Raw genomic sequence first — 24,601 nt, 5'->3', positions numbered from 1 at the left:
TGCTCGGCAAAGCAGTGAGATGTACAGAATTTAAACTGTGAGCCTCTGTTTGCAGTCAAGCCCCTGAATGCTCTCCAGTGACTGTCATGTAAAGATTTGGTCAGAGAAGCAGAAGGGACCCATGTTTTTAACTCATACGTGTGTCCAAAATATTAACTCTAGAAAGACAAAAAACATATCAAAGTCTTCAGGAAGGTGTTACGACGCCCACAGTCTGCTAACACTCTGCTAACTCTCATGTTGACATAGACGGTAACCCTGGCAGCAGTCCCCCGTAGCCCTTTCAAAATTTTCCAGAGGTAATTTTCTAGTTCTACTTAAGAATATATATATGTGTGTGTGTGTGTATTATATAAATTAATCTATGATACAGTACATTAGACTTTTTTAAGTTATGTCACATTTAACTTTTGTATAAGCCTCTGTATTGTATTGTATTATGTTTTATTATCTTCCCCGAGAAAGATGGTAACTTTATATTATATAGTGCGTTCCGATCTGCTGTGATGTTTCAAAAAGTGAAAGACAGGTGCTGCCTGAGGTAGAGAAGATGTTTTTATTAGTTATGTGGGCTGTGACCTTTAACATGTTCAAAGGATGAAGAGAGACAAAGAGAGGCATGAATCAGAATTTCAGCAGGGGATGTAGCTGTTTACAGTAGTGGCACAACTGTTGAAGCTACATGAAATCTTTCTCCTGTTTGCTGGTCGATATATGTGAAAATCTGTCAACAATTAGTGCATTATTGATATTTTCCCATGGCAAATTTTGCAGATATTGATTGCTGTGGTAGTGTGGACATCACAGTTATGAAAACAACTGTAAAAATAACTCATTAAGTGAATTTTAACTGAAGCTACAAAACATACACCTAACATTAAAGATGACACCTCAGCGCTTTGCTGTTGTTGAGAACAAAAATTGTTAAGGATTACTGTGAAGAGCCAGAGGAGACACGGTTTGAAAGTGGAGAAAAGGAAGCAACCTATGTTGAGTTGAAACTTCTTTCTCTTAGCCTCAAAATGCGCTGCAAGTTGGAATACCCACTTGAAGAGAGGATTTCGTATGAATGTGAGTGAGTGAAATGAAAGAATACAAATAGAATTATGAAACACAGAATAGCAAGATACCATAGCACGTCATTTATCTGTGCTTCTCTCATCCTTTCTACTTCTTACTGCAGCGCTCTTATGTAATCTAAATGATCATAGCAAAATGTTGTAGTGCATAGTGGATGGTTAAGGAGAGGGGGATAGGAAAGGAGCAAGTGTAGAGAGAAGAGAGATGGAGAATTAAATGAGATGAAAGCTTAAAAGGCAAAAGGAAAGTAGTCTCTGCAGCTGAGGGAATGTGACATCTCCGACTATGAGATCACACTGTTTCATCTTCTATGGGCCTGTTCAAACCTTGCATTAAGATTAAATCTGGGAAATCCAATCACATAAAAGACAGGTATTTTCATAATGCTAATGTTAACATTTTTTGATTACACTGCTCATTTTTATTTTACTTTAATTTTAATCTCATTTTATTTTATCTTATTTTATTTATCGTTCTTGTGGTTTTTAGTGTTTTCTTTTACTTCCAATGAAGCTATGGTGACAAAGTAATTTACCTCGAGGATCATTAAAGTCTGTCTAAGTCTAAAATTACAGTGTATTGTTGTGTGAAGCATTGAGATCCTATCTCTGACCACATTTGGAGTTGTTCTCACATGAGTGTCCACATTCCTTCAATAGTGTGAACACAACGCATTCTAAATTGCATTAAAGACCACCTATACTCAACAGGGGTGCTCTTATGTTAAGAGTTTTGCCTTGTATGGAACGTATGACCGCTATTATAAAGGATCACCTAAAACGATAAAAGCACTGTAAGTGAAGTTTGCTGATTAGTAATGAGAGCCTCTTAAAATATCATGTCCTTGTTAACTTGTTAGTAGTTGACTACCTAAAAATATATAAATCTAAGTAAGAATTTACGAATTAATATATTTAATGAGACTACACGAGTGTGATTCTTTTTATTTAACCATTTACCTTTTACAGTGCATATAGCAGCTTCCAGGGATGAGGAAAATGTGGTCATCGAACTACAACCTCTTACGGGGGCGGTTCGCAGGCAAGTGTTAGGCCAAGGTCCTCAGTCAGAAAAGGTTGGATTGCCCACTCTGGGTTGGGAAGGAGGTCTTGCCTTAAGTGAAGGAGTTCAAGTATCTTGGGAACCTGTTCACGAGTGAGGGTAGGATGGAGTGGGAGATTGTCAGGCAGATCGGGGCGGTGTCTGCAATGACAACTTACCTGGTCTGTTGTGGTGAAGAGAGAGCTAAGCCAAAAGGGCAAAGCTCTCAATTTACCAATCGATCTATGTTCCAAAACTCCCCTGTGGTTATTAACTCTGGGTAATGACCAAAAGAACAAGATCGTGAATACAAGTGGCCGAAATGAGTTTCCTTCACAGGATGGCTGGGCTTATATAGGAATCAGAATGAGAATTACTTTACCAGGAGGAAATTATTTTTCGTTACACCAGCTCCAACCCAAAGTGTAACAGTATTACAAAGAGCAATCAGAATAAGTAGGAGACAATAAGGATAAGTAAGCAAATGTAAAAAAAAATATAGGAAATATATATATAACAATATGTACAAGTATAAGTGAAGTGAAACCAGTGTTTCTAAGAGGTGTGATCAGTCTGGTCCTGTGTCTGGCCAGCACGTCATGGAGTGGGTTCGACTCATTGTCCAGGATGGCTTTCACCTTGTGAAGCATTCTCCTGTCTGACACCACTGTCAGAGGGTCCAGCTTCACTCCTACAACGTCGCTAGTCTTGCGTATCAGTCTGTTCAACCTGTTGGCGTCCGCTACCCTCAGCCTGCTGCCCCAGCACGCAACAGCATAGAAAATGGCACTGGGCATAACAGACTCATAGAACATCCTGAGCGTAGTCCTGCAGATGTTAAAAGACCTCAACCACCTCAGAAAATAAAGGCGACTCTGGCCCTTTCTGTACAGGGCGTCTGTGTTCTTTCCCTAGTCCAGTCTATTATCAATGTAAACCCCCAGATACTTATAATCCTCCACAATGTCCACATTTACCCCCTGGATAGAAACTGGGGTCACCGGCACTTTGGTCCTCCTCAGGTCCACCACCAGTTCCGTCGTCTTTGTCACATTGAGCTGTAGATGGTTCTCCTCACACCATGTGACAAAGTTGTCCACAACAGCCCTGTACTCCACCTCGTCACCCTTGCTGATGCATCCAACCACTGCAGAGTCAACAGAAAACTTCTGGAGATTTCATGTCTCTGTGCAGTGGTTGAAGTCCGTGGTGTAGAGGGTGAAGAGAAAGGAAGAGAGGACAGTCCCCTGTGGGGCCCCAGTCTTGCTGACCAGCCTGTCTGACACACAGCGTTGCAGGAGCATTAAGGAGTTCTGACACACGGGAGGAAATCAGGGTAGAATTGCTACTCATCCACATTGAGAGGAGTCAATTAAGGTGGTTCAGGCATCTAGTAAGGATGCCTCCTGGACACCTACCTTTAGAGGTGTTCCAGGCATGTCCAAATGGAAGGAGACCTCGGGCAGACCCAGGACATGATGGAGGGATTATATCTCTCGCCTGGCCTGGGAACGCCTGGGGATTCCTCCAGAAGACAAAAGAGCCTATACCATTGAAACATGTCAGGTATGTTTAAACAACCTGAAGTGTCTGATAAAAAAATAATTCAAAAACAGCTATCACAATATTAACTTTGTGGGAACAAAAGGATGGCCTGTTTTTAAGTTCCTGAATCAAATGCCACATTTGGATGCAACTACAGTAAACAACAACTTAAATGACAAAATGTATTGGTGTCCAAACATATGTGGACTGTATTGCTACAGTGATTGAGGCCAATCAAAGCAAGTTTAAATGGCAGTATCAGAACCTGTTCTACATACAAGAATGTGGGAATGTGTATGCTCCTGGTTGTCCTGCTTCTTAAAAATAGCAAACGTGGGTAGAATAGGTTTTCTTTTTTCTGTGCTGTGACCCCAAGCAGTTGTCGCAGCAACCTACATACTGTGGATAGAGCAGGTGACCATATGTGTGTATGTTTGTCAAAGAGGGAAAGTAGAGCATTTAAGAAAACAATTCCCTTGTTCAGCATCTCATGTGCCAAAGATGGGTATCTATCACTAGGACATAACTATAGGCCCACTACACACTGGCAGATTGCTGTTGCAGCGTTCCCAGAGGCCAGTCGTGGCCTTTCATGACACCAGAAAACTTCATGTAGGTGTGCTATTTAAGACACTTACAGAATGAGCAGCAACACCAGCTTTGTAAAGTTAATTACTGCTGTGTAGATGTCACACTCATGGTGGAATCGAATTTTTAGTTTTTTAAAAAAAAAAAAATAAATAATTCAGCTACTTTTACATTTTATTACAGACTTTAGAGACATGTCAGGAAGTGACAGTGAAGTATAATTCATGAATGGCATATTTTAAAGCTATCAAATCAAGCTGAAGTTTTGTAGTGGATCAGTTAAGTCAGTTACTGCAATTCCCAGTCTGGATTCACAAAGTTCATCCTTTTTGCAAGGATTAGCACAAACTGGGGATTAGAATAATGGGTCGAAAATAGGGATGTAACAATGCACTGCAAGATCATGTAGTTATTTTGATGTGGGATTTGTTTAAAAGATCCATTTTTATTTATTATTTATTTTGTTGTTGAAATAAAATGTAATTTCAGTTGCACTTTGCTGAAATAGGCTTGTCATTAACCTAAACACAGCTTGTAATACAACAAAACATGGACAAAATGGCTGCCTTATAAATGATAAGCCCTTCCCAGTGGGCACCATTGGTGTATACAGAGACACATGACGACATCACCGATGCGTCCTCATTTTCATGACAACAAACTCAGTGTCACATCATGGATTTTATCTTAAATTGATAGGCTTATGTATTATTTTCTTTGGACTTGAGACTGGTGAATCGAGTGTGTAGGCGGGTCTATAGTCAATTTGTGCACGTATGAGGATTGACTGAGGGATTCAGGGATATAGCTCCAAGGACCATTAAATTATTAATCATTCCAACATGGACAACTCATTAACATACAAAGACAGTAGTGATGAGCTCCTATTTAGCTCCACCCTGGATATTGTCGCTGTCGCTATGTTGTAAGTATGAAATTTCGCACAATGAGAACAGCCTTCTGAAGAAGCAGGATGTTTTCCAAAATGATGACCACCAACAGGAGAAGTCAGAGCTGTGATTTTTAATACACAAAAGCTAATTAAAAATACAACCTGGTCACAGTGGTAAAGGGTGTCAAATTCTTACAGGTCTCCCAAGCCCACAGACAAGAAATGCCAGAATGCCCTAACTCATCTCTTCTCATCTTTCATACCCCTTAATCCATACTAGGGTCCCGGGGTTTGCTGGAGCTTATCCCAGCTGTCATCGGGCGAGAGGCGTGGTACACCCTGGACAGGTTGCCAGCCTAACACAGAGACAGACAACCATTCGCACTCACGCACACCTAGGGTCAATTTTATAGAATTTAATTCACCAATCAGCCTAACAAGCAACCAATCACAACAAACCAAACCGACCAACAAATGTAAATTAATCATTCTAAATTAAACCCAGTTAAATACAATAACTTCAACACAAATGTTTTAATCTTAAATTAGTATTAGTAATATGCTTAACAGAAAAGAAAATACAAAAGAAAAATAAATAAGTACTACGTTGTGTAGTCCAGAGTGGAAGCACCTGTTGGAAATGTGGTGTTCAAGTGTGTGCTTCCTGAGCACCAGCTCCACACAGGAAAACCTCCAAAAGAAAGCATGATTACAAACGAAACACCAATGAAACAAATTTAAAGGGAAATATATTAAGTAAATTTATTAAACTAAACAGGAACCATGTTTATTAAACACTCAAATAAAAGTAAATATACAAATAAACAAACAAAGAGCTGACCTGACAGGTGACTACTGATTGTAGTGGTCCTTGAAGTGAGAAGGCTGCAGTGACGGGAACCATCGGGTGATGCAAGAGATGGTGTCTTGCATAGATTCCAACGGCTTGAGAGGTGTGTGGTCAGTTTCAAGGCTGAACTCCCTTCCCACAGTCGATAATATTTAAAACCAAACAGCCCATTTAACTCTCTGGGAAACAAATCCTGCTTATGTAGGCCACTGGCTTCTGCTGTTCACTCTGCCCTTGCAGAAGAACAGCTCCAATTCCTCATCTTGAGGCATTTGCTTTGGGACTTGCACATCAAGTCAGTTAAAGGGGCCGCTCGAGTGGAAAAGTTTGGAGTAAACTTCCTGTACCAACCCACTAAGCCCAGTGTTTTGGTTGATGGCCCTTCTCTGGCTTTGATAGCTGCTTTTGTTACTGAATGACCCCTCCTCCAAGGATGTAGCCATGGCAACTGGCTTCACTTCTGGCTGGAGAGCACTTTTGGGTGTTAATGGTTAGACCAGCCTTCCTTATCGTCTGCAGATTGTCCTGCAGATGCACCAGATGTTCAGACAATGTGCTACTGTAGATCACAATACCATCAATGTAGGAGTCAGCAAAGGATGTTATTCCTGCCAAGACTTTGTCCATCAACCTCTGGAAGGTTGTTGGTGCTCCCTGCAAACTAAGAGGCATTTCGGTGAACTGCCAGAGGCCTTAGGGTGTTCTGAATGCTGTCAGAGGTCTGGCAGCTTTAGTGGGGGGCACCTGCCAGTAACCTTTGTCCAAATTCAGAGTGCTGATGTATCGTGCCTTTCCAACCTTCTCAATGTGATCAAGTCTGGGCATTGGATAAACATCAAACAGCGACTGGGCATTCACCTTACGAAAATTAAATGCAAAGTCGAATACCTCTGTCCTTCTTGACCACCAGAACCACAGGACTGCTCCATTCACTAGTTGAGGGCTCAATGACTCCAAGGTCAATCATCACCTGAACCACCTCCATCAACACTGGAACCAGTCTTTCTGGAATTCTGTACATTCTCTGTTGAACTGGTGTGGAATCTTTAACTGGATATCATGACTGACCAGATCTATGCTTCCTGGTTTTTCCTCAAAAAGATCATGGGGAATGATGGCAAGGAGGTCCCCCTGCTGTTCCACTAGTAAGTGAGAGAGATCTAAACAGACGACAGATCGGAAGATCTGGTGACTCGCCAACAGCTTCATCCTCTTCTTCCACTGCTTGCACAAACAACCATGACTCTGCTGAAGTTTCCCGGGATTTCCAAGCCTTTAACAGATTAATGTGGAAGGTTTGCTTAGGATTTCTTCTCTCTAGCATCTCTGTCTCATAAGTAGTAGCCCCCATCTTTTTCTATCTTTTTGGTAACTGTATATGGACCTTGCCATTTACCAAACAACTTGTTCTCTGTAGTAGGTAGAAGGACGAGAACACCAGCTCAAAAGGGGAGAAAATTGTAGCTGCCTTTGGGACTTCATGGTAAGCAAACATCAGGTAAGTTAGCCAGTTGTCCCAGTCTTTGCCATTTGCAGAAACAAACTTTTTCAGCATGGTCTTTAGAGTGTGATTAAACCTCTAATCCAGGCCATCAGGTGGCCTGGTCTTAATGCTTTTAATCCTCAGCAATCTATACACCTGCTTAGGGGTATTGGACAAAAAAAATTGTTCCCTGATCTCCCAAAAATTCTGAAGGTATGCCCATTCTAGAAATTAGCTGGAGGAGAGCATAGGTAGCCGAGGTATCCCTTAGCAGGAACATCTTATTACCTTGTTGCATAATCACAGACTTCCAAGATGTACTGTCCTGCCTGTGTTCTATCTAAAGGCCCAACAAAGTCCATGGCAATACGATTAAATGGAACATCAATAATGGGTAAAGCCTGGAGTGGAAATGAGATGTGATGTCTTTATCCTCCGACAGCTGACATTCTGGACATGACTGATGGTACTTCTGCACTTCCTCATGCAAACTTGGCCAGTAAAACCAACTGGCAACTTGATAAAATTTTCTTTAATCAAATTAAACTTATTTATATAGCACCTTTCATGCAATAACAGAAAATGCAACACAAAGTGCTTCATTCATTAAAAACATAAAACATTACAAGAAACAAATCCTAGTACCCAGATGCCCCGCCCAGGGTATGCTATGCCCCAGCTTTAACACTTTCTCCCTCAAATTCTGTGGCACTACCAGCTACAACAAACTAGAATCCCCAGCTCTGTGGTACAACAACCCCCCTTAACATAACTGATGCCATCAAGAACCTCTGGGTCCTGCCCCTATAAAGTTGCTGACTACTTAAACATGTCCTGAAGAGAGTAATCCTGCTGCTGTAGCTACTGAAATGAGCCTCCTGAACTTGGTGCATCTTCCTGATCTATATCCAACAAAGAACCTGTCACAATATCTGCGGTGCCTTGCATTTTGTCTTGCCTTCTCTGTCGTCCAGATTTCCTCACCTTCTCTGCATTACTACTGGGAATTTCTGCATTAGCAAAAGGTATATCCATCTAAATATTATTACCTGCCTAAACTGGTGCTTGTCCCTGCTGACCCCCAGTTACTGTTTCCTCTTGCACTAATACTTCTTCCCCTGCTGGCTCCAAAAACTGCAACCTCTGTGCCCTTGTAACCACATTCCCTGGCACCTCCTAAGGACAGATGGATAACTAAAGTTTGAACACTTCCAATATCTAGCAATGCTATAGCTGATTTGCTATTTAGGTACTTTCACTGGAGCTAGCTGCCGCTTCCCCCCAGACTTGACTCAACCTAACCAGTATAATAATAACAGGGTTTGGCATGATTAGAGCTTTGCCTTCCTGTCTGATTTGGAGATCCACCCACTTTTCTACTGACTGAAGAACCACCACCCATACCAGAGCCGACAAACTTGCCTTGCAGTGCTGGATTCTGTGGTGCTGCTTCATGGTGGTAGTTCTTTGGACTACGTCTGGCACCAAGGAAGTTCTCCACCAGCTGAGCTGCTTTCTGTGTAGACTCTGGTGCATGCTCCTGCACCCGCACCCTGATCTCAGGAGAAAGCTCTCAGGAGAAAATTGCTCAAAAATAAAAACTTCTGCAATCTCTGCCTTACTCTTTGTTTCAGACCGCACCCACTTCTGATAGAGTTCTGAGAGGCGATTGTATAGGGTTTCACCTGGCTGCATGTCTGGCTCTCTGAATCTCTGCTGAGAAACAGCCCCATTTATTTCAAGCTTGAGACTGATAGCAAAACCTTCCTACATGCTCTCTATGGGCAGGTGGCTGAGGAACAGGTGCCTCCTCTACATCTGCTGGCACTGGTGGTGGCTAGGCTTGGGGACCAGCTTGCTCTGGGTGTCCCTCTATCTCATCTCTGAGATTGTTCATCTGTATTTGCTCCCTCTGGAACTGATGTGGTGGAAATTGTCTGTGTAAGATATGGCACTTCTGAACACACAAATAATCACAAATAACCTAAGGGTTTGAAGTTTAGAGTATATTGCAATTACAATAGGAGACCCCTACAACACCTCCCCACACAAAGTAGCGAGGTGAATCTCAAATGTACAACAGATAACACTTGTCTTATAGTTTTCACAAAGACAGAGATTGTCCTCCCCATCTCCATTCACTGCTGGGCCTTCCTGGTGCTCCTCCAATGGAGATTGTCCTCCCACAGCTCAACACTCCTGCATTTCCTCTTGCTGAGGTTCAAACGACCGCAGGATTCTTAATTTAGGCCACTTAGGTTCACTCTACTTCTCTCATCCCACTTCTCTCACTAAATGTTAGGGATTGATGTTTTACCCCCACAAAATGAGAGCAGCCTTCTGAAGAAGCACAAGGTTTTCCAAAATGACCATCAACAGGAGAATTCAGAGCTGTGATTTTTAATACACAAAAGTTAAAAAAAAATACAACCCGGCCATAGTGATAATGGGTGTCAAATTCTTACAGGTCCCTCAAGCCTGCAGAAAAAAAATACCAGAATGCCTTAACCCATCGTCTTAAATACTTGTTAGTCTAAATCATCTCTAAGATGCAGAGGTTGCATGCAAATGCAAAAACCAATCAGGAAACTACAAATGTAAATTAAGAGTTCTAAATTAAACCCTGTTAAATACAATAACTTCAACACAAATGTTTTAATCTTAAATTAGTATTAATAGGCTTAACAGAAAAGAAAAACAAAAGAAAACAATGCCTGTCTCTTCCTCTCTAAATACTATATTGCATAGTCCAGAGTTGGAAATGTGGCGTTCAAGTGTGTGCTTCCTTAGCACCAGCTCCACACTGGAAAACCTCCAAAAGTAAGCATGATTACAAACGAAACACCAATGAAACAAATTTAAATTGAAATATATTATGTATTAAACTAAATAATTATGCATTAAACTAAATAATTATGTATTAAACTAAATAAATGCTTAGTAAAATGTAAATATTCTAATAAAAGTAAATATTAAAATAAACAAACAAAGAGCTGACCTGATAGCTGGGGGAGTGAGTGCAGCTCCCTCACATGGATACAAAATGTATAAGATTGACACTGAACTTGAGCCTGAAACGCAATTCTAAAATAAGGCAAGACAGCTTTATTTATATAGAGCATTTCATACACAGAGCAGTTTAATGTGCTTTACAATAAAAAGGTGAAGACATACACTGAAACAAACACTGAAGAAAAACAACAAGGGTTGTAATCAATAAGTTATGATAAGAACAATAAAAAGACATTAAAGCAAAAGAAAGCTAGACTAAAGTAGGTTATAAAATAAGAGTGCATACTTTCTTAGTTATTATTATTAAATCTTTATTTATACACTTAAATCATTTTGAGACACAGGGACTCATTTTAAAGAAAGACTTGTTCTAAAACAACGATGCAACATTCTTTATAGACAGACTCACTGAGATACATTCTCTACGATAACAATAAAAAACTAACATAGAGTTACAGATAGACATAAACATCAAACCTTATGTGAAAGTGCCAGGAATAAAACAGGAACAAGTTCCAGTGGAAGATCTTTCCAGGCCCTTAAGAAAGAGTTTGAAGTCTCCAAGGGGAATTTTATTGGGAAGCTTACAACTGTGCTGCAATGAGTTCCAAGTTGACGGGGCAGAGAAAGAAAATACCATTCTCCCTAGCTCTATACAGACTGAGGAACAGTGTATTGAAGTCCTGAGAACATAGTATACAGCAGGGCTGTTTAAGTGTCATGTGGCAAAATACTAAAGTGCATTAAAAGCATTAAAAGAGCTTAGCCATAAGCACTTGGAAAGAAATATTTTTAGCCTGGATTTAAAAACATTTACACTTGGAAGGAAGCATACAGTAACTGTATCTCAAAATTCTCAGCCCACTCAGTCAACTGGTCCAAAACAGCAATATAACCAGTAACGGACAATGCATGGGATCCTGTAGTCCAGAATCCCCAACTTCCTTTTTCCTTTTCCTTTTTGAGGCATAAATACCTTACCTAAACTATCAGAGTTAGTCCAACTGAACTTTCATCCACTCCTGGAGAAAATCTGTGATGACTGGGGTACTGGACCAATCTTCTTATCTCTCTTATGGGACGCATAGCGACAGTTAAAATGAAAATTTTCACCCACATTCATCATCTCTTCCAGGAAAACCTTGTGAACTTGTGAAACACACAGATTTATTTGACATTTTTGTTATAGTAAATGGAAACTTTCTCCAATACCTACAGGTGATCAAGACAATCCAATGCTCCAGAATACCATACACCCTCCAGAATTTGTCAACCGAAATCAAAAAAACAAAAAAGATTAAAACCCTCTCTAAAATATATAACTTACTATCTACCACTCATTCTGTACATCTACCAATATCAAAATGGGAAGCAGACCTGTCCCTGTCTGACTGACTTCAACTTCTTGACCCAGATCTTCCAAAATATATTTAAAATGACAAAAAACAAAAACAAAAACAAAAAACTTGAATTTACAGGCTTTTGTGCTCACCATGTGCACCGCAGCTGTGCCATGCCCTATGGCTATGGTGGTTCACTGGGTTTGGCTTCCCTGGCGCTCCGGCACTGGTGTGGTGGTTCTCAGTTGTTGGGTCCCCTGACCCACCTCTGGGCTCTGGTGATGGTCTCACTCATATTTAGGGAAGGCCCACATGCACGTATGGTATTACCTGCCAACTTGTGCTGGGTTACATCAAGAACAATTGATGAATGCCATCTAATAAGGCCTGGACTGCACTTAATAATGTGGACAAATTCTACAGCTGACTGGGAGCCAGTATAAGACTTAGGAACTGGAGTAATGTGCTCTGATATTGTTGTTCTGGTCATTTGAGCTGCAGCATTTTGAATGAGCTGTAGCTGGATGCTCTGTTGGATAAGTCCAGGCAGAAGACCATTACAGTAGTCGAGTCTACTGAAGATGAAAGCATGGATGAGCTTCTCCTGGTCTGTTAAACCCTTCACTCTGGATATGTTCTTAAGTTGATAGTCTCACAGCGATTTAGCAACAGTGATTCGACTTATTTATTAACACCAGTCCTTTTGTCTTTAGTGCCAAAAACAATTATCTCTGTTCAACTGAAGGAAACTGTGGTTCATCCAAATATTTACCTGCTCTAAACAGCAACATAAAGACTGTATTGGGTCTTCAAGTACAATTTCTTTTTGTACAGTCACACACAAAATACTAAACAAATCCTAAAACACCCATTAAAAACTTAATATTGATAGGTTCCATAAAATTACATAAAAATACTGAGTATTGGGTCTCTGATCCACTAATGAAGGCCGTGCTTTTTATTAAAACACATATTTTTCTGTTGATGTTCTTCGTTTATATATAAAGCCAGTACATTTGAAAGGTCTTCAGAGACAAAAATGGCTAAAACATGGAACCTAATACAGGAAACACGCCTGATACAGATTCTCAGCCAGGAAGGGTACAGCTGCTAGATTGCCAAGAGGTGCAGATGCAGTCCTTCAGCAGTTGGATACACTAGAAATACAGACGAACCAACAGCTTGGAAGGCAAACCAAAATCTAGGCATGGGGGGTATGCAGAAGGCCAGGCGAAGCATTATGTAAAGCATGTGCAGTACCAACTGTCAAAAATGGTTATGGAAGTATTATGCATGAGTGCTGCTCAGTTGGTAGTCATCTCACTGTATGTGATATCATCGCTAAATATTGTGCCATTTTTGAAACCCACATGCTCTTGAAAATCTCTTTTTGTCACACTTATATGTTGTTTTACTGCAAAGTTGCTCTGTGCTCCTTTTAGCTCAGACATATAACCCATCTCCCACATAAAGTTATGGCTTACGTAACCGCTTGCTGCATCTCTCTGCTATAACTTCAAATCTGAATCAGCTAATCTGTGTCTCTTGCCTGCATCGCTCTTCTTTTTTACTTCAGTGTTAGTATCCTTCTACTAGTCTGGCTTAGTGTGAGGCAGGTGGTTGCAATAAATAGTTTTCTGTCAAAACATGTTGATTCAGAATTCAATGACTTATAACTGGATGGTAGCTTGAGTAAAAAAAGAAAATAATTTAAAAATAAATATCTTAAAAATGAATACCACTGGTAACACAAGTTGAAGTTAGCTGAATAATGCTGAATTCGAAACAGCAACACAAGTTCAGTCACACCACAGCGCAATAAGCTGGTTACATAAAAGTTAGTGAGGCCATAAGTGTCCGTATTTGTTTGTGCTGTCTGTATTTGCAGGATGATTCAATATTGGGCTGGGTTTTTAGTAAAGAGTTGTGCTTGCAGTTGTGTTTTGTTAAGGGCTGAAATGACAAGTCAATGTCATTGATGACTACGTAAACACAAATTGAGAAGATTCATTAACAAAAACCCAGAGGCTTGAGAAAATTTTGTCATTGTTTGAGTTTTATCCTGCAGAGGACTGTAATACAACCAGTAACTCAAAACTGCAAGAAACCCAAAAGAAGAAGACGAACTGGTTGGGCACTTAGAAAAATTTAAACCACTTCCAAATGTAGCCGCACCACTGAGTATTACTTTGAATTTAGTCTGATTGTCAGTTGGTAGTCAGGGCCTTAAAGTCATTGTGTTCTCATCAATTCTTTCTGAGAGAATAACTGACTGCTTTCCCATGTATTTATAATTTGTAAACAGTTTAATTTTATTTAGTGTGGCTTACAACTCAACTGCTGGGGCGGCTGTGGCTTAGGTAGGTAGAGTGGGTTGTCCACGAACACAGTTCAAGTGTGCCATATGCCGAAGTGTCCTTGAGCAAGACACTGAACCCCCAGTTGCTCCCATTGCAACTGGCACTGGTATGTGTGCTTGTGTGAGCGAATGGGTCGATGTGTTTCTTTGAGTACCTTTGAGTAAGTAGAAAGGCGCTATATAAAAGCAAGACCATGTACCATCTTGTTTCCATGTCAAGTTTCCATGTTTTTCCATGTTCCTGTGTCTCCTGCGTTTCCTCTCACATAGACATGTATGTTCGGTTAATTTTATTATGATTGTTGACTCTCTATAGGATAATACAGAAGCATTTCCAATTACAATCACCACAAGTCACTGAAGTAAAATCGTCACATCATTTTAGCATCACAAAAATTACTTTTGTTGCATAACATACTAGAAGTAAACACAATCAGTGTTTTCTTGAGCTAGTGCATTGAGTCTTTATGGTCACGACCTCAAATGAGAGGATCTCAGTGTCAGTCTTTTCAGTTTTTGTGTGCGAGATGATACACTGTGACAGTGACTTGGTTATGGTGTTCTATGTACACCCTGTCTGCTTGCATCCTATACTGTCATATGCTAGATTGTTTCACAGGCCACTTTGCACCTGCAATCTTACCCAGTGTAGTTGATCTTGACCTCTTACCATCTTGTTCTCAGAACTTGTCAGTGTGCTGCTTTCAGTTCAGCCTTTTCCACTCCACTCTCGCCACTTCAAATACCTACGGGTGCTACATAGTGTACAAGAATGTTTCCTCCCATGAAGGTTCCTGCTATTCCTTCTGTTTCTCTTTGTTTTCTTTTTTTTTCTGTAAGTTTTCACTAAGGAAGTTAGTAAGGGGCCATCTTCATGATGTACTTATGGGCCTTGTTTTTTTCATCCTGGATAGCAGCGGCCTCCTTCCTTCTGCTTAGTGTACAGCGTCAGAGGGCTTGACATGGGGTGATAACTGTGTATTGTCTTAATATGTTTTGTATGTTTTTGTTCAGTTATGGTATTATGTAAATTGCATTTTTTTATTATTATAATTATTATTATTCACCTGCCAATGGGACTCGAGATGGAAATTAATCAAATGGCTATAATCTCTTGTATTCATGTGTAATGTATGTTCAGATATCAGGCACTGGCAGATATCAGGCACTGTGCAGGACACAGAGATTTATCCAAATATCAGCAAACTTTTGAAATAGCGGGGCTATGACCAGTCCATTCTTCAGGTCACACACCATGTCCATTGTTTACCTGTAGTGTAATGTACTTAAATATGTACTTATTGATATACTTAATGATGACGTTGTTGAAGTGATGACATATGAGAGGGAAAAAACTGGCATGCAGCTCTCACAGCAGGAGGTCAGACCCAGGACTTCTGGAGATGTGAAAGCACACCAAAGGTGGGTCGACCTGGGCTTTTCAATGTGAAAGAGGCATTAGAGTCTTATTGATGTCTTACAGCTTCAAGCATTCCAGGATCCATGTGTGAGGCTCTCTTGTAGTTAATTCAGGTGGTGCACAGGTTTGTCTGTTTGGTCTTATATTAATTATATATATTATATTAATATTAATTTTCACAAAGTCTGCTGCCTCATTTTTTATGATGGCAATTGGCATACTCCAGAATGTTATAACAAGTGATGAGATGAATTGCAATTAATTGCAAAGTCCTCCTTTGCCATGAAAATGAACTTCATCAAAACATTTCCACTGCATTTCAGCCCTGCCACAAAAGGACCAGCTGACATTATGTCAGTGACTCTCTTGTTAATACAGTTGAGTGTGCTGACGAGAACAAGGCTGGAGATCACTTTGTGATGCTGATTGAGTTAGAATGACCAACTGGAAGCTTTAAAAGGAGGGTGGTGCTTGAAATCAACGTTCTTCCTCTGTTAACCATGGTTATCTGCAAGGAAAAATGCACAGTCATCATTGCTTTGCATAAAAAGGGTTTCACATGCAATGATATTGCTCCTAGTAAGATTGCATCGAAGTCAGTCATTTATCAGATCATCAAGAATTCCAAAGAGAGCAATTCAATTGTTATGAAGAAGGCGTCAGTGCACCCAAGAAAGTCCAGCAAGTGCCAGGACTGTCTTCTAAAGTTCATTCAGCCTCAGGATTGGGGCACCACCAGTACAGAGCTTACTCAGGAATTTATTAGCCTTGGTACCCAATTTCAGAGTAGTGCCAATAACAATAATTTGCCTTGAGATGAGACTGTGGCACAGGCACAACACTAGGCTCCATGGTCCCATAAAGTCCATTATAAAATACACAACCATTGATGTGGCATCCTGCCCATCTTACTTCACACAACAACTTCCATAACATATTTTGTTCAGTAATCATTGTCACCAGTACAGTTAAAATTGAGATGCTATCTTTGTTGAGGTAGTTGGTTGTGGCACCTCCTGGTGTGAAGCTGAAATTTTAGTGCATAGTCCTCATCCATAGTATAGTTTGTGTGGACAGATACTAACTACACAGACATATGCTGATTCATTTATTCAGTGAAATGAGGATTTACTGTTGCGATTCTTAATTGGCCATAATACTGTCACTCAGAACACATTTGCTGTGCTGTCAGATTTACTAATAAGAAGTTTATCATAGACACGTGATGGCTTAGGACAGGCAGTGTTTCTGAGTCCACTGGGCTTTGCGTTTTATCAGTTTTTGTGATTTATGTGTTTTATATTTCATTAAAACACGGACAGCATATAGTATCCATACTCCTTCATAGATCATTGCATACTCACATTTGAGGTAGAGTGTTTAATTGAAATACATTTTTTGTGTGTAAGCAGTACCCCGTAATTGCTGCACCTTTACACCAAGTATTTATTTTAAAATATTGATGCCTACTAGCCTACACAAAGGACTTTTATGAGTTAAATAATTCGCGTAGCCTACATGTAAGGCAGATTTCACATCACTGATAAGCTGCTGTCAAGCTGCATGATATTTTGCGTGTTAAGGATGGTAAAGCAGACTGACAGTGTTGATGAAATGTTAGTTTCTATATGTTTGTATATCCTGACTCCTTTTAACAGTGCTATTGATGTATGAGGCCTAACTCTGGAGCTGGGTGTGAATGTGATTCATAATTACATGATTTTTGTGTGTTTAGGATGATGAGGTGGTCCTGCAGTGTTCAGCTACAATTCACAAGGAACAACAGAAACTCTGTTTGGCTGCTGAAGGCTTCGGAGATAGACTTTGCTTTCTTGAATCCATCTCCAACTCCAAGGTACAGAGAGAAATCATATACTCTTGTTCCACATTATATTCATCTTCAGAGTGGAAAAACATACCAGATGGTAGGGAGGGATTCTTGGCTTCAGATTTTTACTTTTGACAGCTCATGTTATTGGACAGTTCCTGACACTGTCTCTCAAAAGAGGGTACAAAAGAGGGCAGTGGACTAACTGACTTTCAGGTTGGTGCAGCTTTATCTCAAAAAAAATAAAAATAAAAATAAAAATAAAAATCTTGTTGATAATAAACTACAATGTCAAAAAACAGGACTGCCTTAACCTAAGCAGTGGAACTGTCAAATAACTTTTAACAGTTACATAGACCAGGTAAAATAGGTATTGAACACATCACAATTTTTCATAGTAAACATATTTCTAAAGGTGCTATTGACATGAAATTTTCACTAGGTGTTGGTAACAACCCATGTAATCCATACAAAGAAAGAAACCAAAACAAATAAGTTTGTGGAATGATGTAAAATAACCGAGGGAGGGAAAAAGTTGAACACATGCAGAAAGGGAGGTGGAAAAAGGCATGGAAAGCCAAGACACTAGCTGAAATCTATCAGTGATCAGAAAGCCATCCTGCCCCTTGTCAGTGCAAATGAATATCAGCTGGTTCAGTCCAAACTGATGGCCTATAAAAAAGTGTGTCATTACCAAGGTGTCACAAGGAACATCTCATGATGGGCAAAAGTAAAGAACTCTCTGAAGACCTTTGCAACTTTATTGTTGCAAAACATTATGATGGCATTGGTTATAGAAGTATTTCTAAACTTGCAACTGAGCGTTGCAGTGAGCACTGTCATAATACGGAAGTGGAAAGAACATCATTCGACCATAAACCGGCCACAGCCAGGTGCTCCTCGCAAGAGAGACAGAGGAGTGAAAATAATTTTCAGAAGAGTTGTTCCAGAGCCAAGGACCACTTGTGGAGAGCTTCAGAAAGACCTGGAAGTTTGGATGTGGGAGCATCATGGTGTGGGCCTGTTTTTCTGCATATGGTACTGGCAAACTTCATATAATTGAAGGGAGGATGAATGGAAACGTGTACCAAGACATTCTTGAGAAAAATCTGCTGCCATCTACCAGAATGATGAAGATGAAACGAGGGTGGACATTTCAGCAAGACAATGATCCCAAACACAGAGCCAAGGAAACTCTCAACTGGCTTCAGAGAAAGAAAATAAAGCTGCTAGAATGGCCCAGCCAATCACCTGACTTCCTGAATCCCATTGAAAATCTATGAAAAGAACTAAAAATCTGAATTCATAGAAGAGGCCCACAGAACCTTCGAGATTTAAAGACTGTTTGTGTGGAAGAATGGGCCAAAATCACACCTGAGCAATGCATGCGACTTGTTTCTCCATACAGGAGGCATCTTGAAGCTGTCATTACCAACAAAGGCTTTTGTACAAAGTATTAAATATCAGTAAGCGTGTTCAATACTGTTTCCCTCTGTTATTTTACATTATTACACATAACTTCATTTCTGAACATATCTGTTTTGGTTTCTTTTTATGTATGGATTATTTGGGTTTTTACCAACACCTGGTGAAAATTTCATGTCAATAGCACCTTTAGAAATATGTTTACTCTGAAAAATGAACACAATGAATGTAATAAAAGATAAAAACTTAGCGGAGGACTGCACCAACGGCGTAATGGATTGGATGAAAAACCTTGTCGTTCTGAGAGGTTCTGTCCAACTCCCGCTGTATACTGTCTTCTCCCAACAAGGACAGAAAAGCCCTCACCTCTGGGTTGGTCCAGAACGACATTACTTTTCCAGTCATCATTTAAAAATGTACCGACACGAGAGCAGAAAGGTGAAAGTGAGCAGCTTACTACTAGTCAAAAACACCATTGTCTCATCTCTCTAGTAGTCAAAACCAAAACATCCTGCTTTGCTGTTTTTTTTTTCTTTTTTTCTTTTTTTTTCTGACCAATCAGTAGTAAGCAGCGTTCTACGTCACATTTTTGGGCCCAATTCACATATATCTCTGAATATGATGATAAGATGTGATAAGATGTCAAGTATTACCATCAAATGCACAGACAACTAAACTAAACAGCCTTGTAAATAATCGGAAAGAATATTGACAATGCTCTATTACTCTTTTATTACATTTATTTTATCCTTGGAATACGTTTTTCCTCAAAAAACTTTAAGAAAATGATTGTAACTTCGTTCATGAGTTCTTCAGAGAAACATTTTGAGTAATGCAGGGATGCAAGACTACTGTATTTGTAACTATTAGTTCCTCAAGTATTAACCATTGGATTAGCAGTGATTCATATACTTTACATATACAGTATATACAATATATAGGTTATACTGTAAATCCATTGAGAGTGTCCTATGTATTAAATACTTATTTAATAAACGAACCCATGATAAAACATGTTTTCAAAAATGTCAACAAATATAAGAATTAAGGAAAAACAACATTGTGAAAGAAATATAAGGGATAAGACAGGAAAGGTGAGGAAAGAACGCGAGGGGGTGGTTAGTTGCACTTACATTGTAGAACTTAATTGGTAGTGAACCTTGAAGATAGGCTGGTTCACGTGGTATCAAGCAGGAGATTAATAAAAATCTATTTTCTTCTACGGTAAGGCATTCAGGCTTTGTAGGCAACATCTGACCTTTTGGCCAATTGTAAATTAATTAACTAAATCATGTCTTCCAGAATGTTCCTCCAGATCTGTCTATTTGCACTTTTGTGTTGGAGCAGTCACTGTCAGTACGAGCACTTCAGGAGATGCTTGCCAGCACCGAGGAGAAGACTGAGGGGGTGAGTGAAGTGACACATGCACAAATGTTAAACTCTCTCATACACGGGAAGGGAAAGGGAACAAATGTGCAACAGGTCCTTTTCACATTAATGCTGAGATGCATGATGAGAAACAGCAGATGACAGATGAAGATGACACAGACAGACAGAAACAGGGAGTGGAAGTCTGCTTAGTAATCACATTTTTAGCCACTGCCATTTTCTCAATGGCTGTAATGCAGAAAGGAATGGCAGGAGGTCACTCATTACTTTTCATCAAACATTGTAGGTGATAAAGTAATCAGTGGGTGTATTGCACAGTGTTATATTTTAACTCCAAGCTTAGGTCCTCTACCAGGGGCCTGAGTGCTTGAGGCTCAGGTGCAGTGTCTTGTGCTGTTCCTAGTATGCACTCTTCTGCACAGAGATTTAAGATGTTGCTCCTGGATCTGCTGCATCCACTTTTTCAATTTGGGGGTCACTGCCCGAGATCTTAACATGTTTCTAGTTGAAAATCTTGCTCTTGAGGTTGTTGCATCTATCACTACGACCCTCTTTTTTTGTTTGTTCACCACTAATGTCTGGTTAGTTTGCCATCACCAACTTGTTCGTCTATATCTGGAAGGCCCACTGGATTTTGGCTTGACCATTTTCCACTTCCTTAGACGGTGTCTCTCATTTCGACTTTCATGGTTTCTATTTGCTTGCTGGATTCCAAGATATTTGTAGTCACATCTGATATGTTGCCTTAATTCAACAACCAGCTTCTCTCTTATGGTTCTTATCTGACCAAATTTATCCAATCTGAATGACGTTCCAGTGACGTTGCTGTAGGTCCTGGTGGTGTAGATTTGTGAGTCAATATCTACTTCACTCCTGGCCTACAGCCTGATGTCATCCATATCATCCACTTTTTGTAATGATTTGACTGAGGAGTTTAGGTCTATGCAGAACAGCAGGGGTGGTAGAGAATCTTCTTTCTCTTCGCAATACGTTTTGTTTCTTTACTGAACTGCATTTCAGTTCAGTAAATAGTCTGTCACTTCCAATAGATTTGACATACAGATTACTCAGGAAAGCACCATGAAACTCAAACAAAGGAAGTCCCAAAAAGACTCTCTTTCCCATCATTCACTGTCGCGTTAATTGGATGAGCCCACAGGACGTCCCATCATCACCGTTGCTATAACCACTGGAGACGCCCGCACCCTCATTGCTTCCTGTTGCAATTTCTGTTACCGTTGGGGGTACAACCGTAACGTTACTTTTATTTTTGTTAACAAGGCTATGTGTTCTCTGTCTTGCTGGACAAACTTTTTCTTTTGTTTTGTTCAACTGACAACATTTAGTACAGTGAACTCACTGTCATGTTCAAGAAACCAGTTTGAGGTTTTTGAGGCACTCAACATGCACCCAAGGATGGTAGAGAGCAGTCGAATCAGTAAGGATATCACTGAAAAAAATAACACTTTTTATATGTGATTTGGCTACTGTACTTTTGAAACACCCATGTTTATGTCGTTCAAACATGAGTTATACATCTACACATTAAAAAAAAAAAAAAAGACAAAAAAATCAGATCTGTACTGTATGTGTATCAAGCTGCAACCTCCAGGTCTGAGCAATGAAGTCCATGCGTAAGTGCAAAAGATTTCATTGAGCGGCCGCTTGATGCTAGCTCCAAACCGGAGCCAGCCTCCATGTTAAAAAGTCCAAATTTACAACAATATTAAATATGTTTACAGCCTGGTACAAAAAACGATTTTGGTCTCAATAGTGTATTTCAGTATTCATGACAACTGTTATTATTATCATTCGTTTATTTTTCATTAAGATTTAAAATTCTGCATAATTAAGTGCATTCCCTCTTTGAGTGACTGGCGGTAGCCTGAGCTAACAGATAGCAGAGAGTTGGTTAGGCGGGTCTCAATGTCCGACATGAACCCCCATGTCCATATTTGGAATATCTGCATATGGGCAGATTAAAGCTTGTCCAACATGACAAACATGGACTCCGCCCACTTTGGGCTTCATTTTTGAGGATCAGAATGCAATGGGTGATGTCACGATGGGTATGTCCATAGTATACACAATCAATGGTCTGCTTACTCCTCAGAAAGTAGATAGGTGTTGTTATTTAATGTTCTGCTTTACCAATACCCCACATACGTTAGTGAAGGTTCTCAGTCATTCAGGTCATGGTATACAGTTGTGGAAAAACACTTTTGGACACCCTTATAGTTGTGGAAGAATCTTTTTTGTGTTTCAAAAGGTGTGACTGCATTAGACAGACACAAACAAATACAAATTCGATTTATTTTGTTTATTGTTTAGAAGAAAAACTAACAAACTAAATTCTTGATGGTTTAGAATAAATAAAGAATAAATAAACCATCACATCACCAAATGAATATTTAGTACTCCTGCCATGCAGCACTCAATAGAGATCTAATCCTGGCTGGCATGTTCCTCACAAGCCTTTCACACTATTGAAGGGTAATCATGTCCCATTCTTCTTGAATTACTACTTTTAAGTTTTCTAAATACTTTGATTTGCACTTTGAAACAGACCTTTTGATAATCCACCACAGAATTTGAATTGTTCTGAGTTTCTTGCATTCATCTCGCTGTATGAGATACCTGGCTATGATGTAATGTCCTATTTTATTGTGTATCCGTATGATGTTGATGGTTTCTATAGCAGTGTTATAATGATTGTATTAAGTAGTGGTGTTTCCCCTGGGTTTACAGCACCACGTTAGCCCCAGTAGTCTGGTTTTATACTGGTTTTATTTTGTCTGGTTTTATTCTGGCATTCTGGCCATAGGCATAGGCAATAATACATTTTCGCCTACTCATGGTAAATGAGACACCAGAAGTAAATGAAGTAGCTGAGATTTTTCTGGAAGTGCGTCACCACTAATTGGTGTGTAGATCTAGAAGATTGTGCCAAAGGTCATGAGAAAGTGGCAAGATTGTGTCAAAAGTTGAAGTTGTGGAATTCTTTTGTATGTGTAGGATATTTGGTTGTACTTGAAAGATTTTAGTATGTGTAGATATTTTGTATCTGTAAAAAAATGCTGTATTTGTTTCTGAAGCAGTTTGTGAATGATGCTTTGTATTTGCAAACCACACTGAGTTTGTTGGTGAATCATTGGTGTGAGTAAAACTTGTTTTGTGTGTTTGTGAGGTTTTGGCAGGATTTTAACTCCTTAGAGGTGGCCCTGGACTGCAGTGATGTAGACTGGTGAACTGCTGTGCTGTACAGCACACACATCAGTTTGGGCAGTGGGGCCTTCAGAAGTTCAGGGCCTCAGAGTGCTTCACGTTTCATTCATTCATTGCGTGAGGAATCACTTCATCATCAATTCACTACCTGGCTAGTGTGTGATTAAGGACCTGGGTATTTGAAAGGTTTGGGACCACATTGACTGGAGAATTTAATAATTTCTCAGGCGGGAAAAGATAAAATTGGGTCATTCAACCAGAAGTGGTTTAATCAGAAAACTTAACTGGGAGCTCATAAAAGACACTTGGTGACACTTGGCTAATTTATTTTTAATCTAAATGGAACTGATAATATAGTTTACATATTGTTTGAATTACAATGGAATTTGTACAATGTGTAACTGGCAATACGTGTATGGGTTTGTGTGGGGGACACAACCTCATGCAGCTGTTTACCTGTTTGTGGAGCTGAAATTCTGTGGTATATTGTGTGTATTTACTTTGTATATTGATGTCTGTGTATTGGTTGAGCGGCGTTCATGCCATGAGCGGTGCATTGTGTTTTTTATTATTGTTATGTTTCGATGTTGCTGTTTGGTGGTGCTATTGATATGATAAAATATGTTGTCAATTGGGCACAGTGGGGAGGTGGTTAGCACTGATGCCTCCCAGTGAGAATGTCTGGGTTTGAGTCTGACTCTGGCCTTTCTGGGTGGAGCTTGCATGTTGTGGGGATTTTCTGCTGGTACTCTGGCTTCTGTGTTTTTGTTGTGAGGGTATTGATAATGGTATTTCTGGATTGCATTGTTAGAGTTTCCTGCATGGCCCCAGTAGAATTTCCAAACCAAAATCGCCACTGACTGTGAATATGCCCTGAATATGTTTAATATGTGTAAAAGACACTCAAAATGACTTTGGAATGTTGATTTACTGTTTTCTATGTTAATGTGTATTTGCAGCTCCTTTATTTTGAAGTAGGAAGTAAAATGTAAAACGGTGAGGAAAAAATGTGTGTATCTCTCATGGCCGCATCAGTGCAGTTAATCCTTCAGAATGCAACGGTTTTAAGTGTTACACATTGTTTACAATTTAAGGTGTATTAATTTGATTGTCTGTCATAGATA

General features: G+C 39.7%; 1 protein-coding gene across 8 annotated transcripts in view; it reads left to right on the top strand.

Annotated features, from left to right (window-relative positions):
• The window catches only part of ryr2a (ryanodine receptor 2a (cardiac)), a 235,045-nt gene that overhangs the window by 15,302 nt on the left and 195,142 nt on the right, over positions 1 to 24,601 (top strand). For all 8 annotated transcript variants that reach the window (XM_047609639.1, XM_047609637.1, XM_047609638.1 and 5 more), the window contains exons 2-3: positions 17,346 to 17,465; positions 20,166 to 20,270. In XM_047609639.1, coding sequence (XP_047465595.1) covers positions 17,346 to 17,465; positions 20,166 to 20,270 — 225 coding nt within the window. The remainder of the gene's footprint in view (positions 1 to 17,345; positions 17,466 to 20,165; positions 20,271 to 24,601) is intronic.

This window comes from Mugil cephalus, chromosome 16 (genome assembly GCF_022458985.1).
Source record: "Mugil cephalus isolate CIBA_MC_2020 chromosome 16, CIBA_Mcephalus_1.1, whole genome shotgun sequence".
Classification (NCBI taxonomy): Eukaryota; Metazoa; Chordata; class Actinopteri; order Mugiliformes; family Mugilidae; genus Mugil; species Mugil cephalus.
This window is presented reverse-complemented; position numbering and strand designations above follow the sequence as displayed.